Source organism: Enhydra lutris, unplaced genomic scaffold (assembly GCF_002288905.1).
Source record: "Enhydra lutris kenyoni isolate GAN:26980312 unplaced genomic scaffold, ASM228890v2 scaffoldscaffold2, whole genome shotgun sequence".
NCBI lineage: Eukaryota > Metazoa > Chordata > Mammalia > Carnivora > Mustelidae > Enhydra > Enhydra lutris.
This window is the reverse complement of record NW_019154086.1, coordinates 56,048,051-56,063,599: the sequence shown is the minus strand read 5'-3', so window position 1 is coordinate 56,063,599 and position 15,549 is coordinate 56,048,051. Positions and strand designations below refer to the sequence as shown.

At 43.7% G+C, this 15,549-nt stretch overlaps 1 protein-coding gene across 1 annotated transcript in view; it reads left to right on the top strand.

Annotated features, from left to right (window-relative positions):
- The first annotated feature begins 1,308 nt into the window (after positions 1 to 1,308).
- LOC111151070 (phosphatidylinositol specific phospholipase C X domain containing 2) overlaps positions 1,309 to 15,549 on the top strand; it is a 47,745-nt gene continuing 33,504 nt past the window's right edge. Inside the window, exon 1 of the mRNA XM_022508816.1 lies at positions 1,309 to 1,958. Coding sequence (XP_022364524.1) covers positions 1,796 to 1,958 — 163 coding nt within the window. The 5' untranslated portion in view covers positions 1,309 to 1,795. The remainder of the gene's footprint in view (positions 1,959 to 15,549) is intronic.

Below are 15,549 nucleotides of genomic sequence, written 5' to 3'. Positions count from 1 at the left end.
ACTTATGTCAGGGCTAGACTCGAGGTGGGTACAAGCCTTGTTTTTCCTGGCCTCCACAGGGACAATATGAGGAGGAGTTATGTGCATTGAGAGGTGCCTAGGGCACAGGCATTGCAGGGGCCTGTGGAGTTACCCTGGAGTTGAAGTGGGCTGGTCAGTGATTGGATGTCAGCCTTCACTTTTCTCTTAGCAAAGCCTGCTGCTTGCTTTTCACATAAGCCCCTCCTGAGTCACCCAGGAGCTGCCTGACCTGAAGCCCTCCAGGACCCCACTATCAAGGTCCTGGGTGGGGGTGGGGCGTTCTGATTTTGCCTGTTGGCCAGGATGTTTCTGATTATTGCTGTGCAAAGTTCTCATACCATTAGAGACCTATAGTACACCACCATAAAAAAGTACCATTTGAAGGAGTAGGGAATATTGAAGAAAGCAGGGAAATGAGTTTGTGTGCTTACAGACCTCTGGATTTGAGGGTTTCCTTTTAAAATGGCATTTCCAAATAGGGCCAGCTGCTCTCTGAACGCCCCAGAACTTCCATTTCATCTGTGAAAAGGGCATCCTATCCACCACCTGCCCTGCCCTATGGGGTCCTGTGAAGATCAAATGGGACAAAGAATTTGCAAGAAGGTTTCAAATACCTGAGTAATACAAATAGAAGTCATCATTATTCCCTCCTCTGTAAGATGGGGCTAAGAGGTGTGTAAGTAAATCTTCATTATGTAACTGCTGAAACAAACCATCCTAGAGGTTGTCATCCAAATATGATATATTTCACCTTTCTCAGCCTTCTCACTCCTCCTATTTCTGCCACCTCTGTGGTTTATTAAAATGTAATACATTCTATGTGATTGTCATTGTGTGTGTGTGTGTGTGTGTGTGTGTGTGTGTGTGTGTGTGTGTCGAAGAAAGACACAAGGAAAGAAACATAATCTGTGGTCGTGTTCAGCATCTGAGCGCTGGCTTCCTGGAAGGCCAGAAGGCCACCCCTTCTTGAGGTCCCAGGACTAGACACCGCCCGCAAGTTCCTCCGCCTGCAGTCCCCGCGGCGGCGCCCGCCTCCCTTCAGCGGGGCTGGAGTAACGGAGGGAGGCGACTGGGTCGCGGAGGGGTGGGAGCGCTCCGAGGGGCAGCCCGGCCGGACGCCGGCCAATCGGAGCGCGCTCCGCCAGCGGCCAATCACGGGCCGCGTAGCCCGGCAAATCTGCCCGGCAGTGCGGGGCGGGGCTGCCGGGAGTCCGGGCGCCGCCGGTTACACTTCTGAGCGCCTTCGGAAAGCCACAGGGCAGGGGGAGTGTGTGCTGAGAAGCGGTGGGAGGAGGAGTAGGCAGGCCCAGCTTCTGGGCCAGCCCGGTGACACACAGAGAGGCATAAATCCGGCTGGTGATGTTGGGTCCGGGCGCTCACGTGTGTAGAGACCCACCGGCTTGTCCGTACGCCGTAAGGGCACCTGTCGTGTGAGTGGCTCCGGGCGTGGCTGCTCGCCGGACGTTCAGTTTCTGTAAGATTGCTCTCTAGGGGCCTACCTAACCCCGGCTCCAGAGGGGAACGTAAGAAGTTTAACGGAGCCGGGTCTGAGCAGATTAAGGGAGTGGAACAGCGGCTGGGCCGGAGAGGGTGGGGACTGCGGGGGCTGGGGGGTAGGGAACCACCTACTTGCCCCGTCTCCCCGGCAGAAAGGTCTTTTGGCAAGACTGGCTTGACAAAGATGGCCCTGGAATGTCTAGAGTCTGGGCCATGATGATCACTGAGTGAGTGGCACCGGGCTGAGCCTGGGCAGTTTGTTGACTGACAAAGAGGGATGCTAGCAGTTAGGAAGGTAAGGAGGAAACTCAGGATGGGGACCATCTGCTCCCCCAACCCCAGCGGGACAAAGACATCATCGGAGGTCTGCAATGCCGACTGGATGGCCTCGCTACCCCCTCACCTCCACAACGTCCCCCTTTCCAATCTGGCAATCCCAGGTACTCTTCTATTCCTACTTGTTCCCACTGTGTTTGCTTCTGCCATTTTAGTGCTGTTATTATTAATGGATTGGGTTGCTTTTCTGTTGTGCTGAGAAAATAATTGTCAGTGACCTTACTAAACGTTTTTATTTCCAACCAAAAACTTAACACTGAAGCAGCTGCTGTAAACAGATTTAAGTACACTGCATCATTGGCAAAAGGGGCTTGGGAGAATGGTAGCACCATTTTTTTTGTTTATTTGCGTCTTTTTGTTTGTGTTTTGTTTTTACTTGGTAGTCTCATTCTAAGAATGTTACATTCCTAATGTTGGAACCAGGCCATGTGAGTACCTGAATCACTTAAAGAAAAAAGGAGAACTCACGAGTAATGAATAAAAAGTCATTAACGATTTTCAATCTGGATCAAAATTAAAACTGAAAAGTATTTTTTTTCTCATTAGTTTGACCTTGCATATAGGAAAAACAAACAAACAAAGATTAGCATTAGATAACAGGTTCCGAACCAGGACTGAGTATAAAGACACATATTTTTGCTGTTGGAAAAGCCAGAAATAGAGAATGCAAATGCTCATCAGAGGTCACAGGCAGTCATTAGGTGTGATGAGGTGGTGTTTGAAGATTTGTCTATATATATACAGGTGTCTGCCTGACTGATCTAGAACCAGAGCATTGAAAAACACTTCTCCTCCAGCCACAGTTTCTATCCCAGGGGTTTTATGCCTTGGTATCACTCTCATTAAATTTGTTAAATGTGTCCTCTTCCTAACACTCAAAAGCTGGCTAGAACTTGGTTTCGAGGGAGGGTCATTTGGACTACAGTGATCTTGGTCTGCTGTGCTGGGCAAAGTCCCAGATGGCTGTACTTGAAAAGCACCCCTAGGAGCAGGGGATGGACTACTGCCAATGTTTTCTCTCACCTGGAGACATAACAATTGATGTTGAGCTCTAGACTTCCAGACAAACTCGCAAGCATCCCTGGGAGCAGTCTGATTTTTGTGCATGACCTCATGCAACCCAGATCTTTGCTTTCTATGCATGAGGAAGAGCAGAGCTGGCTTTAGATGCAGCCTTTTCCTTACTCGCCTCTTCTTTTGGAGGTCTTCCAGGTTCATTGTCCTTATGGGCTCTTGCTGCTTTTGAGCAAGGAGAGGGCTGCTAAATCTCTTTATAGTTATGATCACTTGTGTCTTAGCCATTGACTATAGTTCCTTGGGAAATGCCAGATGGTCATGCCTCAGAACAGGTCTTTTCCATGTTTAATTGATGCCTGTGGAGTCATCACTGAAATGATGCACAGGCTTCTTTTAACATTAGTCATCTGTCTTCAGGCTTTCCGGTGGAATTGTTTGGTCAGGTGGTATGGCAGGTAGTGTGTGTTTGCAAACAGCATGGCATCTTAGGCAGGCCCTAAATGACTCTCTCATTCAGGGCATGTCCGGGCTTCCTCCTTCCTGTTGTACTTTGGACGGACAGATCAGACCACAGCCCCAGCTCTGCCAGTGGCTTGGATATGTGCTCTGACACCGCGACTCCTGAAAGGAGCTGGGCATTTGTTCTGCAATCTATAGGGTATCTCACAGTTACTAGAATTGCCAGGGGAAGTAGGCAAATAGCCGGAGTCTGCTGCCGTAACTGGAAATGCTGTGATTAGTCACTATGGAGGACATAGGAATTTGTTCACCCTGCTTTGTGAAGTCTGGTCCTTTGTGGAAGAAAGAAAAAAAAGGGCGGGGGGAGAAAGAAAGAAAAAGAAAAAATGACCTTGACTCCTCAACATGCTGAATTCATTTCTGTGAATGTCCTTTTCCCAGCAGTGGAAGGGGCATGAGCGTATGTATATATGAGCTCAACACAGAAAAGTCACATGTAAGTGCTAGCCACTTATGGACGCCTCCCCACCAACCATCCTTCACCCCCACCAGTTTCCTTTCCCCTCCCTCAAGCTTAATATTCCCTAGCTAATGGCTAGCACTCAAGTTCTGCCAAGCCTTGTGGAGAAATTCTGAAATACAGAAGGCATTCAGGAAGTGGAATTCATCGTCTTCCTCCCCCATTCCCCCTATACCTCTTCCCCTTTGTGATCAACTTCAGCATGATAGTTCTTACTTATTAAGTGCTAACCCCAGCACCCACTGGCAAACATTATATACCTTAAATATCTATACCTCCAAGATAGCTACTAACATCCTCATTTTGGAAACAAGAAAAGAGATTAAGTAATTTTTAAAGATCACACAAATAGTAAATAACAAAACTAACAATTAAGTCCCTGTCTAGCTGGCTCCAAAACCCATGCACTATCCCTGCGCCCCTCAGGGGGCCTTGGGGAAGCACAGAGCAGCTGTGTGTGTGTGTGTGTGTGTGTGTGTGTGTGTACTGGGGGAGGGGGTGGTAGTCTCTAACTAAAAACCAGTTTTCACAGTCTGTCCTCTGCGGCAAATGAAATTATGTTTAAGACTAGGTGGTCCTTATCTGACTGATTATATATCACTATGAAGAGATAGATAGGCAGGCATACATGTATACAAATTATATATCTGAGTAATATATATATTTACATGTTTACAATTATATATGATATATATGATATATGTGGTATATATGTGTATGTGTATATATAGTTGTATATATGTATGTGTATATATATGTGTATGTGTGTGTGTGTGTGTGTGTATACATATATATCCCTGTTTAGAATTAGAACCCAGGAAGTTTTAAATTCAGATTTATTGCTTAGACCTATTTTGTGTGATGTGTATGCACACGTGTGTGCTCCTGTGTGCCAACAGACAACGACATAGGGTATCTATAAGATTGTGTCAGATCTGTCAGGATGGGGTTGGGGTGGCCCCAGGGAAAGGTCAGAGAAAAGGCAGGAGTTCCGGCAATAATAGCAGAACTGGGATGGAGTAAACTAGGTTATATTTGAATGCATCTGCTGCATTTGCCTAAGGCATGATGGGAGAGAACAGGTGTGCATGTACCTCTCAACAAAGACTTGATGTATTATTTTACTTATACAACTGCTAAGAACACCTGTTAATGGCCAGTATCATCCAAACACATTGAAATATTCTGGAGAAGAACTTCAGAACAAATCTCATTGCCAACTATTTAGAGTGATTGGAGACCCCAAGGGTAAAGGATCTGGAAGTTGCAAAAGTCAGATTTTTAAATTAAAGCTTTAAACTCTACAAACATTTTCATTGACATTGGTGAAAGCATGATATTCTTTATGGACAAATGGACTGATAGAAAAAATGTTTTCTATAACATGTATATTTTCAATGAATTCTTTTTCTATATTTTAGTGTATTTCTTTTCTTGTCTTTTTTTTTTTAGATTTTTTAAAAATCATGTTTTTCCCTTTTTATTGAAGGTAAAGTGTTTAGTCTATTGCAGAGAGCCTTGAACTTAAGATTTGATGTTGTTGGTTCTGGCTGTGTGATATTGAAGAAGCATCTGAATTTCTCAGGACTTCGTTTCTTCATTTGTAATTAAGCTGTAGGATTAAAGGAAATATAGAGTCTTTTCCAAATTAAAAATTCTTTGATTAATTAAATCAAATAAACTATAAATGCCCATTCTTTGTTCAAATGTGAAAAGAGATGGGAGGAATAAGACATTTTAGGTCTAAAAGCCCTTTTATGCCCCTTTAAAACAAGAACTTATTTTTGGCATGTGCAAACAAGTACTTGCAACTGCCAGAATGAAGCAGGGTCCTCTCACTTTAGCATCCTGAAAGGGACTGTAGAGTAACTGGTCTAAATAAACTGACCCTGAGTACATATTAAGAAACCTCCATGCTCAGGCTTGGGGGAGACCCAAAGATGAATCAGGTATCAACCCGAGTATAAAAGGGCTTACAATTTAGTTTTATATATACAAATTATCATATTCAGTTAAAAATAATTGGGGCAAATATTAAAACAGAGATTAAAGAAGGTGTGGTGGAAGCCCACAGAATGGAAAGACTAATTCCCATGAGTTGCTACTTCTCAGATTAGGAACTACTTCGTTGAAAAAATGAAATTTGACCCAAGATTTGAAGAATGGTCAAAATTTCAAGGGATGTAATTAGGTAGGCAGTCTGGGTTAGAAGGGGACTTTCCTGAAATGAACCAATTAAGCTCTGGGATGGGGGTAGATGGGAAGTGGTTAGAGGACTTTCTCTCCTGCCTCTCAGTAATGCTTTGTTAATATGTTTATCATAGCATTTCTGAACACATTGTTATTTTTGGCTACCTGTCATCCGCATCATCTATGAACAACTTGTACGCAGAGAGTGTGTCTTATTTCTCTTTATAATCCTAAGTCCTAGTACAGGATGACAGCTTGGTCATTGGTGTCAAGTGGATGATTGAATACAAGAGACCAGGAAAGTAAGGGTGCTGGACAGTGGCTCACTTGCAGCCACCATCGTGTTTGATTGTGGTCAGAGCTAAACTGAATGGATTGGTTAGGTTTTCCTGACAAAAAAGCCTTATGAAGCCACCTGAACATTTTCCAACCAGCTCTTGTTACTTCTGCATAGTATTCCCATAGCTTTAGATAAAGCTCATTACTGAGCCCCATTGGAAGTGAAAATTCTGAGGCAGAACAAAATGGTCAGGAGAGTCAGAAGAGGAATTCTGGTGTAACTTGTGTCCTAGGAACAATGCTTTCACCTTGTATCCTTTCTGCCTTCTCTCTTCCCTTGTCAAATGTGAGCTTCTCATGTTTCTTGCCTGGCCTCAGCCTCAGCCTGCTCTCATTTCTTGTTCCCCTCTTCAGCTTCCTTCCACTGACCTGGCCTCTCCCTTTCCAGTGTCAACCCTTGCTCAGATGCTGCTCACTGCTCTCCAATTCCCAGACCTTCTCTGTTCTCATCTTTCTGAGGATCATCCCCTTCCTTTTTACCTTTCTGGAATTCTATCCCTGCCCCATGCAGTTCCACCTTTGACCACTTGATGAGTTCTGTCGCTCTTCTCACTTCCCACACATGCGTCACGCAGACATCGAGATTGCTACAGGGGCAGGATGGAAGGATCATTGCTCAAATTCTGCTTTTGGAAGTTGGATTAGGTCTGGTGCATCCAAGAGAGATTTGGGGACCCAAAAGGGAATAACATACATTGTGGAACAAGAATTCTAGCTTGGCTCCGCATTGAGGATAGCATGAGCCATGAGTTGGCCCTAGAAAGAAACCCTACAGCCTACAGGATTTGAGGCTGTGGAAAAACAAGGACCAAATTGAGTCTACCAGGGCTGACCCAATCAAGAAAAACAATTATATGGAAGCAAAATGGATTCTTAAGTGGGAATACATTTTTGATGCCCTCCCCCCCCCCCCGGGTGGTCATGGGGAGGAATAAAAAGAGTCTGTGACTTTGGTGTTCTTATTAGTAGGTCTTTCTTCTAAGGACGATCCTCACTTCCTTAGATTTCCCTACCCACAATCACACAAAAGCCACAGGGAATTCAGGAGTCACTTGTGTCTTTAAGAGGCAGAACGAACCGTGGATTGGCTTAGACCATTAATGCTAGAGCCACTCAGTCTGGATTTGAACTTCAACTCTGTCCCTCATGACTCTGTAACCTGTCAGGTTACTCACTCTCTGTGCTACAGTGTCCTTCTCTGTAAAACAGAGATAATACTGGTACTACATCATTTAGTTAGTGTGACAATTAAATAAACTAATGCATATACCATGCTTAGAATAGTTTCTGTCACAACATGATGTGTCATTAAAAATTAATTATGATGGATTTATTAAAAACCTGCACCTGGAATGGACAACCAAAAAGAAATGTAAGATCAGTCCCTCCCTTCAGGCAATGTACAGTGTAGTTAAGGAGCTGACCTTCCAGTAAGCCATGTGGCTCAGTGTTCTGTCTGATCAGATCAGGATAATGTGAATGGTCATCCCCTCAAAGGGGCTTAGAATTAAGGGAAGGATACATGGAGGGTTGCCCAGGATGTGAGTACCAAGGGAGACGTAAGGGCAGTATGAGGGCAACTGATCAAGAGAGCCAGAAAATACTCTTTAGCTACTTACTATGGCCCCCATCCCAAACTCCGAAAGCCTCACAGTCCCCCCAAACACACACATCACCCCCTACACACACACTAACACACACCTATTACCCATTACCCAGTGCACACACTGAGCTATGTCCTCAGGAGAGCCCAGATTTTCATGCCTGTTGCTGTTTTCCTGTGATAAAAATCTTGCAATCCATGCCCACTGCCAACTCAAATCCTAGATGCCTGCGCCTTCACCTGCGTGCTACGGCTTCCGAAGCTGACAGTTGGCTTCTGTCACATGATTTGAGCTAACTACCCCTCCCCTGCCCCCACCCCCAACTCCTCCAGGGGACAGGTTGGCTCCAGTCTCCCCCCAACCCCCACCCCCAAAAGCTTCTAAGTACTGGCAGCTAGAAGTAATTGTTAGTAAAAGGCTTAGCCTTTGGGAAAAGCTTGAACCTCTTTACAAATGCTGAGTAACCCTAATTAAAAGAGTTTCAAACCAGGCCTGCAGAGAAGGGGTTATTTATAGACGTTGTAGTAGGTGGGTGTGTTTGTGTGTGTGAAAGGATTTGAACCAAGAACCAAACTGAGGTAGAAGAGCACTGTACCGGCGCTTGTTTGAGTCATTTCATGCCTGGCGGAGCCAGGGCCCTTCCCTTCTCACAGCTCCGGGAATTTGGATTATATTGCTGAGCGCCCATAAGGACCAAATGGTACCTGAGATTACATTAATAGGTCTCTCGTAGCTTCAGGATAACATGGGTTTGGCCACAGAGGCAGGCATTGCTCTCAGGGGATGTGTAGGTTGTGCTATGAAGTGTTGGCGGTCTTCCTTGCTTCATGTTCTATGAAGAAGCTGGAATTTTCTAAGAGAATAACAGGTGGGGTTTTGTTTTGTTTTTTTCTTTTTAATTTCCAATTATTCTAGAACTATTGGCTGTAAGGTATTCTTTTTTCCCAGAGAATATTCTGTAACTCTTTTTTCTCCTCTGTACGGACCTGACGATATCAAAATAAGGGAAGAACCAGGAAGCATTTGTGCCCCAACGCTAATGTGTTGGAGCGTGCAGCGGTCTGAAGTGATTGTAGAACTGAACCACTCCTAGATGCTGTCAGACTGAGATGAATATTTTATGAACATGTGTGATTTGAAGGCTATATGCAGAAGGCAATATTCTTATAAAGTATAATTAAAACCAGGTGAAAAAGTGTCCTCCTTCCTGAACTTTGAGCTCAGGTCATTGTCATGGCAAGAGGTGCCCAAATGGATATCTGCAAGAATTATATGAGCACGTGGTGGCAATTTGGCAGAAAAAAATTACAGGTGTCTGTTTATCCCTTTTGCTTCTTTTGGTTTTCATTGCCTAGATTTCAAAAATGTATTCATTTAAAGGGAAATCAGATATTCAAAGGATATTTGTTGTGTGCCTTTTGTGCCAGGTACTGTGTTAGATGAAGTGAACACGGAGAGAAGATTCTTCTCCCCGCTTTTCATGAATTATGATCTTGTAAGAGAAGAAAGCTAAAATTCAAATACTGTGGAAAAGAATATGTATGGGACTATAACACTCAGAAAGCCAACTTCCAATTCCATTATTGGGAAGAGGCAGGAAGCCTGCTAGATTGGGGTTTCAAGAGGAGATGAGCCTTGGGTTGAATCATAAAGAGCAAAGAGTAAATAGCCAGGTGTTACAGGTAGAGGGAAGTTTGTCACAATGTAGAGGTACCGAGGAGTGAGAGATTAGGGTGAACTTGCAGAAACCGAAGCAGTCCGGTGTGGTCAGAACATAGACTTCATTTAAACAGAGATGAGACTGGGAAAGTGGGCTAATGAGTCTTACGTGCCATGCGAAGATTAAACTTTAAACACTATCCCAGGGCAAAAAGCAGCGATTGAAATACTTGGTCAGGAGTGGGGGAAAAGTCCCCAGATAACTGCATAAGGATGAAGAGAAACAAAATGGCACCTCAGTTATTAGAAATGCTGAGGGGTAATATGAGAAACTTACTCCTTCTTTCATTTCTATTTAATACATATGTATTGATTTCCTCCTATATGCCAGGCCCTCTCCTAGACACAGTGATGATCATTACACATAGTTCCTTTCTTCAATGAGCTTACAATCTAGTTGGAGAAATAGACCTTTTTTTTTTTTTAAAGATTTTATTTATTTGGGAGAGAGAGTATACATGCGCATGCACAAAAGTGGGGTCAGGGGCAGAAGGAGAAGTAGACTCTCCACTGAGCATGGATCCCTATATGGGACTCAATTCCAGGACCTTAAGATCATGACTGAGCTGAAGGCAGGTGCTTAACTGACTGAGGCACCCTGGAGAAATGGGCATTTAATCAAGTAGTTATATTGTACGTGATGAGTAATTGCTCTTTAAAAAACAAAACAACAACAAAACCCCAGGTAGTTGTAACACAGTATACTATAGAATGGGGAGGTAGAAGTTACTGCTAGAATAAGCACATGGCATGGAAGTCCAGGGAAGCCTCCTGGAAGAAGTGATGAATAGACTACAACGGGAAGGATGCGTAGGAATTAGCCAAGAGGATGAGAGTGTCCTAGAAGAGGAAATAACATGGGTGAAGACAGACCTCAAAGAGAGAAAATGACCCACTTAACAAACCAAAATCATTCATGGTAATTGTACTATAGGTTTTCAGGAGTGGGAGGCAAGGAGTAAGGTGGCAAGATACAGGAAGGTCTAATAAGCCATGTTAAAAAGTCATTTAGCTTTACCTCAGTGATGGCGGGAAGGATGTTAAGCAGGTGAATGACAAGGTCAGCCCTGTGTTTTGAATAGACGGCTCTGGCTACAGTCCACAACCTACGTATATTGGATTTGGGAGTATTGGACCCATCTGACCAGCTGGGTTGTTGATGTGGAAGGGGATGCTTTCCTGAGAAGGAGAGTGTCAGTATGGAAGAAGGAAAAGGGAAGACACAGGAGATATATCAGAGGAAGTATCAATAGGACTTGACAATTACATTGGAGGCTGAAAAAAGGGATACAGGAGAAAAAGGAGGTTAGGGGTGGCAGAGGGAAGCAGATGTGCTGAGTTTGGGGCACGTTGAGTTTGAGGGACCTGTGGGACTTATCAGAATTGGGAGAAGGGCATAGACAGCACTCAGTGGAAAACATTTCAGAGTTCAGTCTTACTTTTCCCAATTTACCCAACACCAGACCCTCACCCACAGCTACAATTATATCCAATATAAGAAGATTTGAGTTTGAAATCGGTGTCTTTATTTTATTTATTTATTTAGGTTTCTACTAAAATTTTACTTTGTTCAGGAACTTGTCCAAAACTTCTAGTCCCAGATAAGTGACCCTCAGAAGCTCATCGGGTGTTTGCTTATTCTGCATGAATTCCTTCATGTTTTGTTTTAACGATTGCTTCAACCATATTGGCAGCTTGGAGGTGAGAGTTAAGGTTAGTTCTGTGTACTATAGGACAAACCAGCTGTGAAATGGAAACGTTTAGTAATTTTACCATGCCATCAAGTACAATTTATTTCACGCATTCACATCCTGGGTTATACCAAAAGGCTTAATAAAAGCAGAATAATTTTGTAGTAAAATATTTAATTTAATATAACTTTTCCTTCTATCCTAAACATTTTCTTCTTTTCCCCTATGCCTTTGAATTATTCTTATTTTTGTGTTGGAAACTGAAAAGTTGTTAAAGAGAACGTGATTATTTTGGAACTGAGAAGGCTTATCAGAAGCAACACAGAGTGATAATTAGCAAAACAGGGAAAGAATTTCTTATTAATGAATTAACTATACAATCTCTTACTCTGGGATGGGGGTCAGAGTCCCCCGGACCTTTGAGGAAGAGAAAGTCTTTCAGAAGAAAGTAGATGCCCATCTATCTGTAGAGGGCTTTAAAATGCCTCCCATACATATAATTGAAACCCCTCTGACTCACATAAATCCTAAGATGTTGGGGCCAATTCAGAAAATATCTGGGGCAGTGGAATGTTCATGGTGTCCAGCAAGAGCCCAGGTGAGGCTTGGTGCCCCCCCAGGACTCCCTTCTCAAGGCCCACAGTGGGGACTGGCCAGAGAAGCTCTGCTTGTATTTGTTTTACATATAAATACCTCATTTGACAACTTTGCAGGTCTCAAAAGCACCATGAGAAGGTCTGATTTACTCCAACTGTCCAGCTTATCCAGCCAGTTGGGGGGTAGACCAGGAGTAGCCCTCTGGATTCCCAGGCTAATGTTTTCAATCCTCAGATGGTGGGATGCCTGTTGGCTACTAGCACATAAAAATAAGTTGATTCGCATCCTCTGCTTTCCAGTGTTCTGCCTAACCCCACTGCTTTGTTGCATTGTGAATAATCCCAAATTCAGTGGGCACTTGATTAAAAATTAAATGGACCACATGGTCTTCTCAGATGTTGTGGGCAGTTGGACAGTTGTTATTAATATTCTCCCCCACGCCCTATGGAAAATAATCCAGTCACATAGATGAAGTTTATCCCTTTGGGCTGACAAGGTTTAAAGTTGTTATTTGGTTTGAGAATCTGCTAAATGGTCACCAGATCTCAAGCCTTGGACTCATGTCGGCTAGATTCTGTAGATCCTAAGATGCCTCAGCCTTTCTGTATTTGTCAGCGTTTGGAGTCACATTCCCTACAAATGCTGCATTTTTCCCAAGGACCACATTCAGGTGTGCGAAATGGGAGACCCCAAGGAGATGTTATCAGGAAATAATTCACACAGGCATAAGTTGCAGGAAATCTACCCTTTAGGACTTTTCCTTTTAAATTGTTCAATGTGTTGTTTTATTATAGCTGCTCCTTTCATCATCCTTTCTGGCTTATTTTTGTCCTATGTGTTTTCTGACATATTCCTCTTCGTTGACACAAATAACTCAAGCTAAAAGGACAGATGGAGGAAAATGGAACTGGGGGTATACAGTTGCTGGGGGTGAGGAGGTGCAGGCAGTGAACTCTGCCTGTTTCATGAAGGTGGATGGACCAAACAGAAGTTTGGGAAGGGATCAGAGGACCTTGGCTTACCTGCCCTAGGCAACTCTCTACACATCTGTTTATTCAAGCAGTCATGCTTACCTTTATCCTAGATGCATGTATTCAGTACCTACTGTATGCCAGAAACTTAAGCACTGTAGGGATACTCACAGTCAGGTGTCCATGACAGATACAGAGATAATGACCGCAAGGTGTCCCAGGTTCATCAAGTTCAAGAAGCCGTGGATGCACAAAGTGAGAAGTACTTAAATCTACTTGGTGGAGTCAGGTGAGCTCACAGACAGATGATTCATGACCTGGTCACTTATAGGTAATGAAAACAAAAAGGCAAGGGCCAATGAGTTTGTTCCCAAGGACTGTGAGGGTTTTCTGTTTCCATCTTCTTTCAAGCAAATCTGTTGCTATAGTCAATAACGATAAGGCCCACTTCTTATATGTAACTTGGCAAATGAGTATGTTCTCAGCTCAGGCCACAGACCTATTTTAGAATGCAAAATGACAGTCTGTTCAAATCCCATTTATTGTAATATTCATAGAGATGAAATACCTGATCCATAACACAAGATGTTTTCTACAAAAACTATCCTAAACATTTCCATCATTTAAAGACGCATGTTCATTTTTATGTCTGTTCTTAATACATTTTACCTTATCTCTATTTTTAATTTTTATACACATGAGAAACAGTATAGAGAAGTAGTTCAGTTCTGTTTTAGGATACCTAGGATCAAATCCTAATTACTAGTTACATGACCTTGAATAAAAAGTTTAACCTCTCTGTCCCTGAGTCTTCTCCTCTGTAAAATGGAGGTAATCACAACACATGCTTCATAAGCACAAGGTTAGAGGAAACACGGTCTATAAATCAGCCCTCACTCTGATACCATTGACGGTTTGGGGGTCCTCAAGATCACCCTTAGTTTCACTAGATAATATGCCAGAAGGACTGACAGGACTCAATGAAAGCTGTTATACTCCCAGTTCCTATTTATTACGGCTAAAGGCTACAGGTTAAAATTGATCAGGTATAGAGGTACACAAGGCAGAGTCCAGGGGAGTTCCAAACGTGAGGCTTCCGGCTGTCCTGTCTCCTGGTCAGTGGACAGTGCTGCTTTCCCAGTATTAATGGGCGGCAGTATGCACGGAGTCCTGCTAACCGGGGAAGCTCTCTGAGCCTTGGTATCCAGAGTCGTCACTGAGGCTCCACATGGCTGATCTCAGTATCCAGCCCCTCCAAGGTCAAGCATCTATCCACATGATTCAATGCCATCACCTTAAATCTCATCCTCAGACTTTTTGACGTGGCCCCAAAGTCCTCAGGTAAATAAAGATGCTCTTATCAGACAAGCTATTGCAGGGGTTTGTGAGATTGCTTCCCATGGCAAGGAAGAGGACCAGCCCTCTCCTTGGGCAGGGTTAAATTCTTTACCACACAGCAAAGTTGTTTAAGAATTGAATGAAATAAAACATGCAATGTGCTTAAAATATTGCTTAGCACAGAACAAGCAGAGAATAGGACGCCTGGGTGGCTCAGTTGGTTAAGCTGCAGCCTTCGGCTCAGGCCATGATCCTAGGGTCCTGGGATTGAGTCCCACATCGGGCTCCTTGCTCCACAAGGAGCCTGCTCTCTCTGCCTCTGCCTGCTTGTGCATTCTCTCTCTCCATCTCTCTTCCTCCCTCTCTCTCTCTCTCTCTCTGACAAATAAATAAAGAAATAAAATCTTAAAAAAAAAAAAGCATAGATTTTGGATATATAGCTATGACTATTAACAGTCCTTTTTGATGGCCAAATATTTATCTAGCACCATACTAGATACTATAGGAAATCTTTAAAAATTCAACGAGATATAGTTTGTAATCTTGTAGGAGATACTAAGGTTCAAATAAAGCAAATAAAAGCAGAAGGCAGTGAAACACAGTTAAAGAACCAAGCATACTGTGCTAGGAACCTGGGAAAGGGAGTGATTACTTGCGGTTGTGGGTCAAGGAACAGCTGCCTGGGAAGACACCTGGGAGCTGGTCTGAGGATGGATAGGATTTTGATATGGATGGGAGGTGCATTCCAGACACAGGGAACCAAATGGATGAAATTGGAGATGGGAAAGCAAGGGTCGTCGTGACTCCCTGTACAGGTGACAGGAGAAAGCAGTGGAAAGGACTGGGCAGACAGACTTAGGGCAGATGAGAGAGGTTTTCAAGGTGGTGTGAAGCACTTCCTGCTTCACACTTCCTTCACACTGGGAGCCAGTGACAATCTGGGAACCAAAGAAAACCTGAAAGAACATCTCCTGTCTCTCTTTATGACTCCAGTCTTTGCACATGCTCTTTCCTTTACTGGCACAGCCTCCCTCCCAACCCCCACTTCACTTGGCCCAAGACTACTTATCCTGTAAGAAACAGCCCAGTACCATGTCTGTGCATGTTTCCATTATGGGACATATTATGTGCCACTGGAACGCTTTACCTGTCTTCCCACTGCACACAGCGTTGTTTGGGGCCCTCTGTATAGTCAGTGTCTGGTTCAGAATAAGTACCTTGAGCAAAAAAAGGGAGGGAGCCAAAGAGAA